Below are 15,138 nucleotides of genomic sequence, written 5' to 3' on the forward strand. Positions count from 1 at the left end.
GCCAATGAGGGAGCGCGCCCGCCCCTGGGGGCGAGACCGAGCGCCAGGCCCCGCCCCTGCGGCAACGTGTCCCGTTGCCAGGTCCGGCCGTAAGTTGAAAGGGCCAGAGTCGTAAAAGAGACGGCTGGTTGCCGCTGAATGCGGAGGGGGAGTATTGGCCTTTTTCAGACGCCGCGCCCGCCCCGCTGTCAGTGGCCTCCCAGAGGGTGACAGCTCCGCTCTTCGGGCCGCGCGGGGAGCGAGGAAGGCGATCCTTCCAATGAACCTCTTGTAGGCGCTGCGACTCTGCCCGTGAAATCCACGGACGCGTGCCGCTGACGCGCAGCCGTGGGGGACAGGTAGTGAGGGGCTGGTGCCGTAAAGCGCGGACGATGTCGGGGCGGGCGGGCCCCGCGGCGCCGCCGCCGTTCGAGAAGCGGGTCCTGGTGACGGGCGGCGCCGGCTTCATGTGAGTGAGCCCGCGGGGCCGGAGCGGGGGGCCGCCGGTCTCCTGTCCGGGGGCACGGACGAGACGTGGCGGGCGGGGGTCCCGCGGTGCTGCCGCCCTTTGTCCATCCCGGGCCGGTTCCTCGGCGCCGCTGGCTTGGGCCGCGCTCACTCAGGGGCCGCTGGTGGCTCGCCCGTGTCTGGGTTCGGAGGTGGTGAGTGCTGGGGGACAAGCTGGGAGCCTGCCCGCGCCGGCCTTCGCTGCGGCCGGCCAGGAGGGGAAGGAGGGACCGCCTGGCGCTGGTGGTCGGTGCTCGGCCTCGGCCGGGACGGAGCTGCCCAGAGGAAGGCAGCGGAGCTGGGGAAAGGCCTGGAGCACAGACCTTACGGGGAGCGGCTGAGGGAGCTGGGGTTGTTTTGCCTGGAGCCTCAGGAGAAACAATCTTATCGTCTCTTCAACTCCCTGAAAGAGAGGTGTAGCCAGGTGGGGTTCAGCCTTATTTCCCAGGCAGCAAATAGACAGGACGAAAGGACGCAGTCTAAGCTGAGCCTGCGGAGGTTTGGGGTGGACGCTAGAAAGAATTTATTAATAGAAAAGATGATTAGATATTGGAATGGGCTGCCCAGGGAGGTCAGGAGTGGCTGTCCTGCAGGTGTTCAGGAAACGACTGGACATGGGGCTTAATGCCGTGGTCTGGTTAACAAGGGGTTAACCCTTGTGTTTGGTCGTAAGTTGGACTCGATCATCTCGGGTCTTTTCCAGCCTAATGGATTCTTCGGGTTGAAGGTGGCAGGGCTTCGAGCCAGCTGCCATTTCCCGTATCAACCCCCAGTGCTGTGGGCTCAGTTTGAGTCAGAGAAGGGTCTGGCCCGAATTAAGCTTGAGCCCCTCAGTGTGTGGAAGCTGTGAGTGGGTAAAATTTCTGTGTATGAATAACCCTGAACTAACCTGAACTCTCAGAATGAGTTCCATGTACACAAGACCGTGCCAAAGGGGCAGTGCCACCTGGCTGTCTGGTTGTCACTTAGACCTAGCAGCAGTGTGAGAGACGTGAGTGTGGCAGTCACTGTCGTGGGTTAGGAGTGTTGACTGTTTGGTTCTCCCTGATACCTAATATGTAAGCTTTAGATTGCAAAAATATTTTACAGTGGCAACTGAATATGCCTATAACAGGTTTTTTTGGTTTTTTTTATGTGACTGTGGGCAGTGCTGATTTCTTTCGTTACAGGATGAACTTTTGTTCTGATTTTTAGTTTCTTAACCTTACATATAGAAAATTAGGATAATGTATAGAATATATATTAGAATAATGTTGATGTTTTAAAATATCTTTGAATTTTTCTTCCATTTGTCTTGAATATATCCCCTTCTTCCCCCTAAGACTTTTGAAAATGCTGAATTTATTTGTATTTTTTCATCTCTTTAATACCTTAAAGCCAAGTTTATAACTGTAAAATATGTTTTTCTTCTATCCTGCAGTGCTTCACATGTAGTTGTCTCCCTTGTGAAAAACTATCCAAACTATCTGATTATAAATCTGGATAAGGTAATAATACCTTGTTTTCTTTCTTGATATGGACAACTTGTTTTAAATGATTTATCATGTAATCTATAATATGTTGAATTTTATATGGCTTATTGTTAGTTACTAATTTTTGTTTGATTTTCCATTTGTTTCTGTGCACAAAAAAACAGTCAAGTGGTGTTCAGAAAAAGAACAAGACTTCAAGCTCTAAACATCTGTTTAAGAATTTTTGCAATTAGGGTTTCTTTTGAAGATTTATACTTTTAAAGCTTCACATCTGCTTGTGAAGTAGATTTTTTTAAAATAAGTTTTTACTTTGTTCTTAGACTTTCCAGTGGTTAGGTTGGGTTTGAGTAGCCTTTTTGCTTCCATGAAGCCCACTTACTGATGTTGTGTGGTATTTCTCTTTAGCTCGACTACTGTGCAAGCTTGAAGAATCTTGAAACTGTCTCTGGGAAGGAAAACTACAAGTTTATCCAGGTGATAGAACCTTTCCTTCCACAAAATGTGACTTTTTACAGATTTTTGGTGTACTGCTTTCACAGTTTTGTTTTCAGACAGGAGATGGATTTTGATTTATTGTTCAGATCAATATTTGGGCTTGTATGCTGAGGTTCCTCCTGTCTACAAAAGGCAGTGCTGGTGCTCATCCCTCTGTCTTGGGGTCTGCCAAGGTTGCAGGACATCTGAGAAATGCTTATAGCTCAGTTTGCTGAAACAGCACCTTTCTCAGATGTAGTAGATGTCAACTTGCCTTTTTCCTTACATTTAGGTGAGGCTGGAAGCTGAATTTGCCCTGACCTGTTGGTGACCCCCATGGCTGTTTATGTTTTTGTGCACCACCTCTTTATTTCTGTATGGGGGTTATGATCACAGCTTAACATCCAGCTGGTATGCAACCAAGCAGTTTACACTGACAGGAAAAAATGTGCTGGAAAGATAATTTCCAATGTGCAGCCCTTATAATTAGAACTGTAACATTGGTCCTGACCTTAGGAGACAGCAAGCAGGATGTATTCTCTAGTGGTACTGTAGAAAGGAAGTCTGTTTTGGAAAGTAGAACAGTAAGTTTAGAAAATTTGACTCAGGGACTGTATGAAACATATGTTTTAATCACAATTTCTGTTGCTGTTCAGCGTACATGTACTAAGCTTGAATTTCATTTAAAAAAATCAGTAACTAGCCATTTAGTTCAAAATAATGTCTCTTAAAAAAATATGTCAATTAAAAAATAAATCACCCAAATAAACAGCAAACAGCAAAGCCCTTGCAAGACATAATCTCATCTCCCTTAGTGGGAATCTGCTTCTCAGATGTTGCAGTACCACTAGATGTCCCTGCCAGCTTGCCAGACTGGGAACTCTTACTTGCTCTGGAAACTTGGAATTTCAGCCTCAGTGTTTGAGCTCCATGCTGTACTTTTGTTTTGTGTATTTTTGACACATTTCTATTTCTAATGTTAATAGTAATATAAATTCTGAAATAAGCTTCATTTAGGATTTTTTAAAAAATGGGTGAAATTTTATGTATGGTCTTATTTTAGACATGGCATTGATAAGTGGCCCGGAACTCAGTTGATAGTGCTGTTTATATCCTGTGTTCCCTTTGTAATGGTTTCTTATGTGACACTTAGTATAAAGGGCAGCTGACTATTTTCTGTCAAAAATAATTTGCCTTTTCTTTCCTGTTTAGGGGGATATTTGTGAACCTGATTTTATAAAGCAGCTCTTTGAAACTGAGAAAATAGATATAGTGCTTCATTTTGCAGCCCAAACGCATGTAGGTGAGCATTGCTGCATGTTTTGATATTGTTTTCCATGGCTATACCTGCTTGAAATATGTGCCAGCCTACCTTTTGTCTTTTGTCTTCATATAAATCAAGGATCCAATTTGTCTCTACAAATCACATGACTGAGCATCTGATGTCCTTTTTAACTCAGAGGGATTCACAGCCTTGATTTAAAAAGTTCTTAATCTAACTGTTGTCTTGTTTTCATTGCATATAAATGGTAATGTACCTTTTTGTCTGCATTACATTTTTAAATTCTATCTAGACTGACATGTAGCTGACAATGTACTGAGGGAGTCATAAAGACAGCAGAGTGGGGCTTTGTACATAGTCTGAAGTTTTTACCTAATTGGCTCCAATGTCACATGAAGAAACAGTGTGAAAGCTGAAGGATTAGGCATAAATGCCACTGGAATCTTGTCTCTGTGCTAAAAAGAGAGAATGAATTATAAAGTGCATATTTCAGATGGCTGCTTTTCAGTATAACTGTTAGTAAGAGCAATCCCCACCATACTCCATCCATCATGAGAAGAAATCCTCAAAGAATTCTCCAGGAAAGTACTTCTTGAAATTGTCAGATTTGATAGGCACGAAGTCATTAGGTCAGGGGAACAGTTGTGAGAATCAAAACAGCTGCTGATGAGTTATTAGTCATGGGTCCATATTACTGCATCTTGCAGCTGTCTTTGAATGACACTTTCCTTACTGTACTTAGCCAATGCTATTTTAGATGAAAAAAATCCATAACCAGCAAGCTTTTGCTCATGATTCCAGCCTCTTGTTGAGAACAAGGATTTTTGTCTTCAAGTGTAGAAGGGGCCTTCATTTAATAAGGACCTTGCTGTCTGACAGGTCTATATTGCAGCCTTCAAGTGGAACCTATAGCCCTGTCTTGCTAAATTTAATTTATAGCCCTTGTCTTGTAAATATTAATCAGAATTGTCTGTATTTTTTAATGTAGATCTTTCATTTTTGCATGCCCTGGAATTCACCTACGTGAATGTTTATGGCACCAATGTGCTGGTTGCTGCTGCACATGAAGCCAATGTGGAGAAATTTGTCTATGTTAGTACAGATGAAGTATATGGAGGTAGCACTGATGAGGTGAGTTTAAAAATGCATGAGGATTTTTCTAGTTTACCTGCTTTTAATAGTGAAAACAAAGTTGAGTCTAACTTTTCTTGGCCTCTGTAAATGTTTGACTTTAAGTAAGCACTGGTAGCTTCTAGAAAGCTGAGTATCAAAATTGTCCTGTTTTGGTTTTTTTGGGGTTTTTTTTGGTTTTTTTTTCATAGCTTGTTTTATATTGAGTGTTTATTGTGAGATTTGGGTCATGAATGGTGTCACTGCTCAGAGATAGTATCAAAGGAGTGTATTGTACAGGTTTTGTCCTGGAGCATTCATGAGACTTCAGTAATGTGCACAGCTTAACAGGTGGGGAACTGCTTTATATTCTAGCTAAGATATTAACAGAGGTGTAGGCAGTGACAGTTCAAATAGAAAACAATTCCTGTATTACTGTAATAAATATTCAGATGTTTCTTGTTGTTATGTGCACATCTTTGATTTTTGAGAATTTATACCTGACCTTAATTCAGGAAATGTAATTTAGCTCAGTAAAAAGGCAAATTATGCATGTTCATCTTTTTAAAGGCATAAATAAAGTCAAGGAGCCTTTTGCCATAGTCCCTGGAAATATTAATGGATTTCAGAAGAGTTCTATGCACTTCCTTATTATCACAGTGTCTTTATCAGTTCCTTCAACACAGCTTCCATCTGTGGGCTTTTGTGATACCTAAGGATGATATTTTCTTGTGTGTAGACCCGTGGCTTGGCTGATACCTTCAAGTGAATTTTTTCTGTCTCTGGGCCTTGAAAAGAGAACTTTAATCTGTTTTTTTCTTCTCTTTGTGAATCACACTAGAAGTTCTTGTAGAGTTTTTTTTTGAGGGGAGGAAGGCCATTTCATTTCAGAGGCAAAGGTTAGACAAGAACAGTGAGTGTTTTAATCACGTTAAGGTGATTGTTACCAATCACACCTTGGGTAGTATCCCTCCTTCTTTGGGTTTGTTTTTTTCTCTCTTCAAGTGAGAATAGATTAAAGTGTCAGGATAGTCTGGAAGATACCTGTACTGGAACTGGTCAGAATTGTTGAAGCCTTGCTTTGGAAGCTTTTGGGTTGCAATTCTACATTTTTTACAGAAATAAAGTTACACAAAAATTTAAGAAAAAACCGCTTTTATTTAGGGCTGAAAGGTGAATTTGCTTATGGTGGCCTAATTGCTCTCTGAGGCAATATGAACCTGAAAAATATTAAGCCTGTCTAGCAACAGTGATTATTTAATAAGATAAAAATCTGAGGACCTGCTGCTGTGAGGTAACTCTGTTACAAGTATAAAAATATTACTGCTGGTACTCTGTCTGTCTCCTGTGTTCAGTAAATAACTTTTTTGTTATGGTCTTCTGTTGTAAGGGGACTTTATTAGGCTGATGTGCTTGGATATTTATGGATTTTTATTTCTTTTGTAACTTTAAGGCTTATCTGGGCAAAAGAAATTGAGCAAATTTTTCTTTTCATTTTAGGAATTTGATGAATCCTCACCAAAACGTCCAACAAATCCCTATGCCTCCTCTAAAGCAGCTGCAGAGTGTTTTGTTCAGTCTTACTGGGAAAGGTACCAAGTAAGTCCATGGAAGCTTCAAAAATTCTGAAGCCTGTAATTTAGTGTCTGTATTTTGTATGTAAGAGTATAAAAGAAAAATCAGTACTAGTCCTCACAGTGCCACCTCTTTCCTTATTGTTAGTCTTGTAGTTCAGATGTGTTAGAGAATCTCCATCAATAAGTTATGAAGATACACTGCAAGACAGTGGGGACAGATCAAATGTTTTTAAGTTTTGTTTTTTAAATCTGAGCTGTAATATCTAAAAATGTGCTTTGATAAAATGGTCAAAGAGAACATTAGGAATTTTAAAAATCAGTGCTAAGCTTGCAGGAATACAAAAGTATTACACATGCATAAATCAAATTGCATCAAGACTAGGCTTATAGTTAAAGCAAAAAAAAAAAAAAACCAAGAGAAATCGCTTCTAGTCAGATTTGTTTAAGCAAACACATTTATCCACATTTTGGATATTTTAGACTTCTATTTTTGATATATGATGTTTTTGCTCTAAAGTGAACAAGAACAGGATGTTAATGACCTGTGAAACATACTGGAATAAGTAGGAGTAAGCCAGTCTTCAGTCAACCAGATACACATATGCAATGTCCTGCGGTGGTTCCAGAGCTAGAGAGATTTCAAACATTCGTCACTGGTGGTGCTCCTGACAGGCTGAGAAGGCTGGAGGCCTTTGCCTCTTTGACAGAAATACAGAAAGCTTAGTTCACTACTGTTTGTAAGGGCTTGCAGATTTTTGTGCAAGCACTGTGCATATGTTGGTTTGTTTATTGATCAGCAGGAAGGTACAGATTTTTACTGGTATATGCTTGCTTATGTAATCACGTGTATGTTTAATGCTCTCCAGTTCCCAGTTGTCATCACACGGAGCAGTAATGTTTATGGACCACATCAGTATCCAGAAAAAGTAAGTTAAACTGTGCTTTACTCTGAGCTTCAGTGTAGCAGAATTCAGGGTTGCAGTGATGTTACTTTTTTCTCATGTGCATGGGATGAAAAAGTGTGTGGAAGAGTGCTTTGAAAAAAGCACTCTTGGAATTAATGTGATTATGTATTTTGAACTTGCACTAATGTGTCTTACCCTGAACACATATTTTTTGGTTGTTGATAAAACTTCAATTAGAGACTTGTAGTTTAAATGAATTTTATGACAGCAACTTTGTTTTGTAATTTTTCTATTTTTCAAAGGATATTTTGACAGAGTTCCCCTACAAATTACATAAACTCATGTCATGTTCTATAATTGTGAGTGTTCAATAAGTAAGGGAAACATTTCAAAAAGTAAACTGAGAATACAATGTCTGGTATAGAAAGGGATGTTCCAACCTGCACAGAAAATAAGTAAGATGGAACTATAACATTCAGATATAAGGTGAGAAGTAGTGTAAAGTGACTTGTCTTTGCCTGTTTTCATACAGACCTTGCAGGATAACTATTTAGAGCAGTTACTTGTGAGAAGGAATTGCCTTTTTAAGTCAATACCTGAATCTGCTTGGTTAGTGAATGGAAATACACTGTTGAAAGTAATCATCACATGTACTCTTTGCAGTTTGGAACTGGTGGAAAATGTAGCTATGTTTTACAGTTCTGTGGAGCTGTTTTTTAATTTAAATTGCTTTTTACCTTTTGTGGTTTTGTTTTTTTTTTTTTTCCCCAAATACATTTATTTTCACCTGCATTATTGCAGGTGGATAAGCAATGGCTTTTAGAGTGCATTTTTCATTGATCTGTGTCTTGCTACAGGTTGCATGATTGTTGGGGGTATCTTAGGGGATGTATTTGCTAGCTTTTGACTTACCTATATTTTTCTTTGCATACCAAATTGTAGTTACTGCTAAAAACACAGCACTAGGCTACATGAACTTTTCGTTTTATCTAGTATTCTGCTCCTGTCTTTAGAGCAGGAAGTTAAATTTAGGTAATTTGAGTACTTTTCTAATGGCTTCAGTTTAGGGACTTTAATAGTGGGGGTGACTGTTCTGAAGTATCTGGGGCATTATGAATGGATCTAAGCTTTTAGATTAACATAATGTAAATCTTTGTGCAGTGAGCACACTGTCACTTGATTTGTGTTTATCTGTGTTGTCTTAAAATTCTCTGTTGATTCTCTTCCAAATTTAACTACTTTTACAACTCTTTGTTTCTAGAATTACTGCAGTTTGTTGGATGTTTAAACCTTGTTCTGAACTGTTGGTAATATTATTTCTAGTTTGTGATTCACTGCCATGTGCAAAAGTAATGGAAATTTTTTTATTTTTGAAAAATTGTTACATTTGTAACAGCTAGAAAGATAAGGCTTACAATACAGTAAAGGCATGTACTCTTAATAACCAAAATCCTTGCAGTTTCTAGGCTTGGTATATTCTTTCAATATATTTAATAAAACTTAGAAGTATTTAAATAAGCTTATTAAAATACTTAACGCTTCATAACCGTTGAAGTTCCTTATTCTTTGTAGAATAACAGCTTGTAAAATAGTGGAGTAATTTTTTTTGTTATTGTTCAATTCCTTAGGTTATTCCAAAGTTTATATCTTTGTTGCAACAGAACAGAAAATGGTAGGTAACTCACATTTTTCGGTAGTATTTCTGCTATAAAACTGTAATTGCAGTTATAAATATGGATTAGTTTGTAAAATTATAATTACAAAACGAAATTCTGAATCACTTATTTTAATAGCAGGATTTCCTTAAAGTAAAGGATTGTTTGCATGTCAGCTACTTAAGGTACCTTCAGGCACCATCTAATAGCAAAACTGCTAAAAACAGTCCAGTTAAATTGAATGTGTCTATTTGAGAACTAAAAAACTTTTTTTGTCTTTTTCTTGTCTTAAGCTGTATTCATGGTTCTGGACTTCAGAGAAGGAATTTCCTTTATGCAACTGATGTGGTAGAAGCATTCCTTACTGTCCTGAAGGAGGGGAAACCAGGTGAAATTTATAACATTGGAACTAACTTTGAGATGTCCATTGCCCAGCTTGCTAAGGAGCTAATCCATTTAGTGAGTAAAGAGTTCTGATGCTTTTTGTTACTGGTTTTCATTGCACATATAAATAATTACACAGACCTTCTGTAGCTCTGAAAGAGCTTAGACTTGTGGTGGCTGTTGGAAGATCCTTGCAGCAGAATGATGTGCTACCCTTTCTGTGGCAGCTGGACTGTGTAAGTTTGCAGTATGGGCTGTCCTGTGCTGGGCTGCTCTATCAGTTATCCTGACTGGCATCATGATTAATTACCCATTTTTTTCCATGCTGACTGCTTTAATTTTAGTCTGAGAATGTGGCACTATTAAAATCTAACAGTTTGATTATGGATGTTCTGGCAGTGCTCTGAATGAAGGAGATAGGTTGGAGATGTTCAAGATAATTTTGATAATTTCGGTGGTTTGAAGACTCAGTATACAAAAGACCATTTCTGTTTGTGGTTTATATTTTTTTATTTGGTGGGAGTTTTAAATAAGATTTAAGTTTGTTAAAAAAAAACCTGGTTTTTAAATATATGTTTAGATAGCCCAAGATATATGGGAGTGAAACTTGTTTTTCTTCTTGACAGATAAAGAAGACCAGTTCAGAGTCTGAAATGGAACACTGGATGGATTATGTCAAAGACAGGTGAGGAATGTGGAGGACATGCAGGATGAGCTGCTCGTGCAGGATAGTTTTGTCCTGCAGGTTTTCTGAGACTCACAACCAAATAGTTTTTTGTGGAAGTGTTTCTGCTCTAAAGGAGGGAACACTTTTTAGGGAGTAAGAGCTGTTTTGTTTCCTTAATTTTTTCTTTTTTTTTTTCTAGTGGATTTGATATCTATGATCAGGACTTCCATTTATTATTTGGATCTGTAGGTCAGAATAAATGTCTTGAAGGGGAGCATGTAATGCTATATGTCTTCAAACATACTTCATACTTGCCATTACTGAAGTCTGCTCTGGGAAGAGGAAAAGTTTTACAGAGCAACTAAATCTTTCCTTAACTGTAGCTTGGACAGTTTATTCAGTGTACTTTTTATTCAGCATCACTGAGTGAGATGAATTCCATCGTCTGTTCCAAAATACTGCTAGCTTTAGTATTTTGGCATTAATGTGACTAATTCAGACTTAGATGTATTTTGTAGTAAGACTCAGTCTCCATGGACAGAAATATGTGCCTGTGGAGTGTAGTTAACTTTAGATTTCTATCTTAAGCTGAAGCTGCTATCTCAAAAGTAGATGTAAAGCTCTAAGGTACCAAAGTTAGGGCAGTGGAAAAATGGGTAGCTTTCATAGGTATGCTTTTGCTGTATGTTTCCATCCTTAATTTCAGGCTTGGTTTGGCTCTGCTCTTTTATATCCATTTCTTTTCTGCAGCAACAATGAATCTCTGCTTACTTTAGATATCACTCTCTCCAGAGTGATTAGAAATGATGTGTCTACTGATAGCAGTTAAGTATTATGGCCTTTAGAATTCTTACTTTCTGATCACAGTTAGATTGTTATCATGGCAACTGAAGTGTCTTTAAAAGTGTGCTAGCTTTTGTTTTTAAAAGGAAATGTTCTTCAGAATCCTATCTCAATGTATTACAGGACTTTAAACAAATTGCCTTTGGCTCACATGATGTGAGTGTTTAGGAGTTCTCAGTGTAATTAATTTTGAGATGTTTCTTTGCATGTATTGGGCCTTGTCTGCTAATGTTTAAACATAAATGGGCTGGGGAAAACTAACCACATGGGAATACATGTTTCAGGAGTGTGGAGGTCTTATCAAAAATTGTTAATATACCTAATTTATGACTATATAATTCTATAATGAGTGACTTAAAGGTCATGGGGGTTACTTGCTATGGAAAAATTATTTCTGCTTCTGCTTCAGATTAGCATGTTACAGTAAAAGTGATAAATGCTCAGTTTGTGCCTGCACATGTACCTTGACTATTCAATATGCCACTGCCAGTAGTGCAGGATGCTAGACTGGGCTACCTATCTGCCAGACTGTGGAAGTGAAAATTTCTGCCATGCTTAAATATCAGATGTATCTTTCTGTGTTGAATCTTTCAGCTTGGGATTCTACATATTCAGTATTACTAAGTTGATGTAGTTAATGAGCCACTGCAATGATACCCCTTTGAAAGCCTGTGTGTTTTAAATCTGAAGTATGTGTAAATTTCTGGGTTTTCAGGATAAAAAACATGAATGCTAATATTAGAAAATGGTGGCTCTGCGTTGCAAATGCACTGATTTGTGCAAATGCGTTGGCAGTGATTTTTGTGTTTATTTTTGTGCCAGTAAAATACTAATTAATATTTATTCTAGTCAATTTCAAGTAGTTGACTGTACAAACTGAATTGTGTTGTTGTAGCTGCACTCAGCTGCCACATATTTTTTGAAGGCAATGCAACCTGTTTATGTTGATGGGAATTTTCAAAATTGAAGCATATCTAATATTCCTTGGAAGACAGTGTAGGTACTGCATCTCTAATTGAGGAAGCAGTATAAGCAGATTCTGTGTGCATTTTATACTTTATCAGGCCTACAAATGACCTCAGATATCCAATGAGTTCAGAAAAAATGCACAACTTAGGCTGGAGACCCAAAGTGCCTTGGAAAGAAGGAATAACGAAAACAAGTAAGACTGATGACTTTTACATTGATTTAGGAGTGATGGGAGGAGGGAGAGGGAAAAGGGGGAAATGGGTATATAGCTTAGTTAATGAGAAGCTGAAGAGATTGAATATAACTCTTGAATTTTACATAAAATTGGCTGCTTTCTAAATAGTGAATTTGCATGACGTAAAAGAAAAAAGTTAATCACTTTTTAGTGCTAGAATAAGTCTTGCATAAAGAACTTTAAAAGTTTAAACTAGATTTTTTGTAATATTATGGGCTAAAATCTTCCATAAAGAACAATTAGCATGTTGTTAGTCATATATTTGTGGAATATTTGGATTTCTCTGTTGTCTCTGGTCAGCTTGACTCATCAACATTCTTCCCATATTAGTTGAATGGTACAGAGAAAATTTCCACAACTGGAAAAACTCGGAGAAAGCTTTGGAGCCCTTTCCTGTGACAGACCCCTTTGTCCAGCTCAGTGGTCCATAGCATGGCACAGAACCTGAAGGAGTTTCTTCTACCTCATATGGTCTTTTCTTCAAAGCCTGCAATCAAGTGGCCACACTGGACTCTTAATGTATTCAAGATACATGAACCATGATGAGTAAAGAACCACAGTATGGCACAACTTTGGAATGGTTTCAGCACTTTATAAGTTGAACCTCTTAGTTTCAGCTTTCTGTGCAATACTCTATTCTCACTACGTATTGATTTTAAAAAACTGTATGGAGTGAAGAATATTTATAATGTTATAAATTAATGTACTGAAGAAAAATCTGCCGTATTAAGAATAATTGTGATTGCAGCTTTTGAGACTTGGAGTTAAATTTGTTTTAGTACTGGAATTATTAATCTGTATTAGTTTGTTTTTACAGTGTAATATATATAATTTTTTGTCACTTCAAAGAATTGGGTTTTATTTTTAATCAAAGGGAGAAATTACATATTTTTTGGAGACTATAAATTGACAAAATCTGGACACAGCACCTGTATGGTTCCGTCCATTTCTCTGCTGGTGCACTTTTAGCTTTTATAGTTGTCTGATTAAACTTACCTACACTATAACTTTAAATGCCCCTTTTAAGGGGAACAAGGGGGGAATGATGTCAAGAAGTAGCAGATGCTCTCGCTGAGATTTCCAGAAGTATTTCCTTAAACTTTGTACTCCTTTTACTGTATTACTGTCCATTACATGTTAACTCCTTTTTCTTAGCTGTAATTGTAACAAACTTGAAATACTGGAACACAGTTAACATTCCAATGATTTTATTTCCTGTGATATGAAGGCTACTTATGGAGAAAATTTTTTAAAACTCTTCTTTTTCTGTAAATTGTGTGTTGGCAGACCTTAATCAATGCAGTGTATCAGCATTTTTTCTGTAATAAACATTTTAAAGATAAAACAGTATTTGAGTTTTAATATAAAATTTGGAAAAAAAACTCTAATTCTAGAAATATGTCAATGAATCTTGTTCAAAGTTGATTTAATAATAAATATTATGGTGTATCTGGTTTCTCCTAATTAAGAAGAGCATGCTGAAAAAGATGATGGATTTTTTAAAAAAGTATTTCTTAGCTCTTCCTCTATCCTGAAAAATTACCTTCACTTTTTTGTCTTTGAGATAATCTGAAAAACATAAAAAGGACCACTGTTCTTGGTTTTGTCACTTCAGCTTCTGCAGCTGGCCCATTCCCTGATCCTGTGTGGCCCCTGGGCAGAGCTGCAAGTGGCACAGGACTGGGATGCTGTGGTGTACTCAGAAAAAGCTGTGACTCCTAAAGGGTCTCAGCAACTGAGAATTAGCTCCTGAAACACAAGTGTTCCCAACTTCATCACACCTTGTGGTGCACGGTGCTGTTGATAAAGTGCCACTTCTGGTTGGCAAGAGTCACTCTAAAAGAAGGCTAACCAGGAAGTTTCTAGGCTTCCTCCAGTGCCAAGTTTGGGTTTTAAAGTCTAGGGGCCTGTTATTGAAGGTGAGTTTTCTGTTACACAGTGGGATAATAATAGTAGAATTTGTGGCAGTTACTGATGCTTGATTTGGAAGTAAAAGCCTCCATTTGGGACAGATAGAAGATACAGGATTTCATATGTAATGATCTGTTGCATACTTGGCTTACCAGATGTGCTTTTATGGATGAATCACCGTCAAATGCATGTTGCTGACTACATTCAAAGATTCCCTTAATTTTTGTACTTTTCTTGATCTATGACTTCCTTACAAAGTGCATCCTTCCTTATGATATCCATCTTACTGTTCTGTGTTTTGTAAAAGTCAGTACCAGAAATAGCTAAAGTGCTGGAAGTATCTGTCTTAGCTGTATTTGTCATTGCTGTGACAGCTGCTTTGGGTGGGTTGCATGAAAATATGTGTCTTTCACATCTCCTTATACTGGAATACTGGCTGTGTTGTGTTTTTAAGAGTAGAGATTACAGATAACTAAAATTTTACTATTTTAAACATGCATAAACCTTAACTTTAAAATATTTTTAACCTTTGAAAATAGGTCCAGTGTCTTGGAACATTAAAACCAGTGTTATCAGAAATACACAGAAGAAAGCAGTAAGAAGTGATTGGTTTATTGAACAGAACTTTTGAAAGTTGTTCTTAATGTATAGATGCTGAAGATGCAAGCATTGATATTTATATGACTATCCGAAGAAGTGATATTACCTGGTGGATTTTCAATAGGGTCTATTAATTTTTTAGTGAAAGCTGTTCTAGTTTATTTAAATGTTTTTGAAGATTTAACTCATCAAAGGGTTTGAGATGTTTGTCTTGTATATATATAAACAAATGCACATTTTAAAATATTGAAATATATGTATTTAAGAAATGTAGGAGGCTTTTGCTTTGAGCTACTTTGATGTACAGCAGATTTTCTTAGCAGCTTAGTGATGTGGTAGGAGCATTTCTTTCACAAGGGAAAGTATTTTCTGTTATAGAAAACAGCTTATTTTGCCATTGGCCTTCTGGCTTCTGTAGGAAGAAAAGGACAAAGGATCAACTAGTGAACTGTCAGTGTGGAGAAGTGTGATGCTTTCAGGTTTTGTTTCTCACTGATTTTACTGGGAAGCATTTCTGCAGAAGGCAGAGGTAGTGATGTAAAATACTGTGAACACTGTAACCTTTCAG

At 38.0% G+C, this 15,138-nt stretch overlaps 1 protein-coding gene across 2 annotated transcripts; it reads left to right on the forward strand.

The window, feature by feature from the left end:
* The first annotated feature begins 114 nt into the window (after window positions 1–114).
* Window positions 115–13,404, forward strand: TGDS (TDP-glucose 4,6-dehydratase). 2 transcript variants are annotated; one of them, XM_071430976.1, is made up of 12 exons: window positions 117–448; window positions 1,907–1,973; window positions 2,364–2,432; window positions 3,645–3,735; window positions 4,703–4,845; window positions 6,325–6,423; window positions 7,268–7,327; window positions 8,935–8,978; window positions 9,255–9,420; window positions 9,972–10,030; window positions 11,920–12,017; window positions 12,390–13,404. In XM_071430976.1, the coding sequence occupies exons 1-12, from the start codon at window positions 372–374 to the stop codon at window positions 12,488–12,490; spliced, it is 1,074 nt and encodes a 357-aa protein (XP_071287077.1). In that variant the 5' UTR covers window positions 117–371; the 3' UTR covers window positions 12,491–13,404. The 2 variants fall into 2 exon arrangements, with proteins under 2 accessions (XP_071287078.1, XP_071287077.1); XM_071430977.1 differs by lacking the exon at window positions 4,703–4,845 and having other exon boundaries at window positions 115–448; window positions 3,645–3,731.
* Window positions 13,405–15,138: the final 1,734 nt, after the last annotated feature.

Source organism: Agelaius tricolor, unplaced genomic scaffold (genome assembly GCF_023055355.1).
Source record: "Agelaius tricolor isolate 1412-34295 unplaced genomic scaffold, bAgeTri1.0.p SCAF_7, whole genome shotgun sequence".
Classification (NCBI taxonomy): domain Eukaryota; kingdom Metazoa; phylum Chordata; class Aves; order Passeriformes; family Icteridae; genus Agelaius; species Agelaius tricolor.

What these genes read in the sequence shown, in the direction of transcription:
- TGDS (XM_071430976.1), top strand. Translation starts at nt 372, where the DNA reads ATGTCGGGGCGGGCGGGCCCCGCGGCGCCGCCGCCGTTCGAGAAGCGG. An exon ending in CACATCAGTATCCAGAAAAA is followed by an intron (nt 7,328 to 8,934) that starts GTAAGTTAAACT and finishes TCAATTCCTTAG; the next exon opens with GTTATTCCAAAGTTTATATC. An exon ending in AGAAGGAATAACGAAAACAA is followed by an intron (nt 12,018 to 12,389) that starts GTAAGACTGATG and finishes TTCCCATATTAG; the next exon opens with TTGAATGGTACAGAGAAAAT.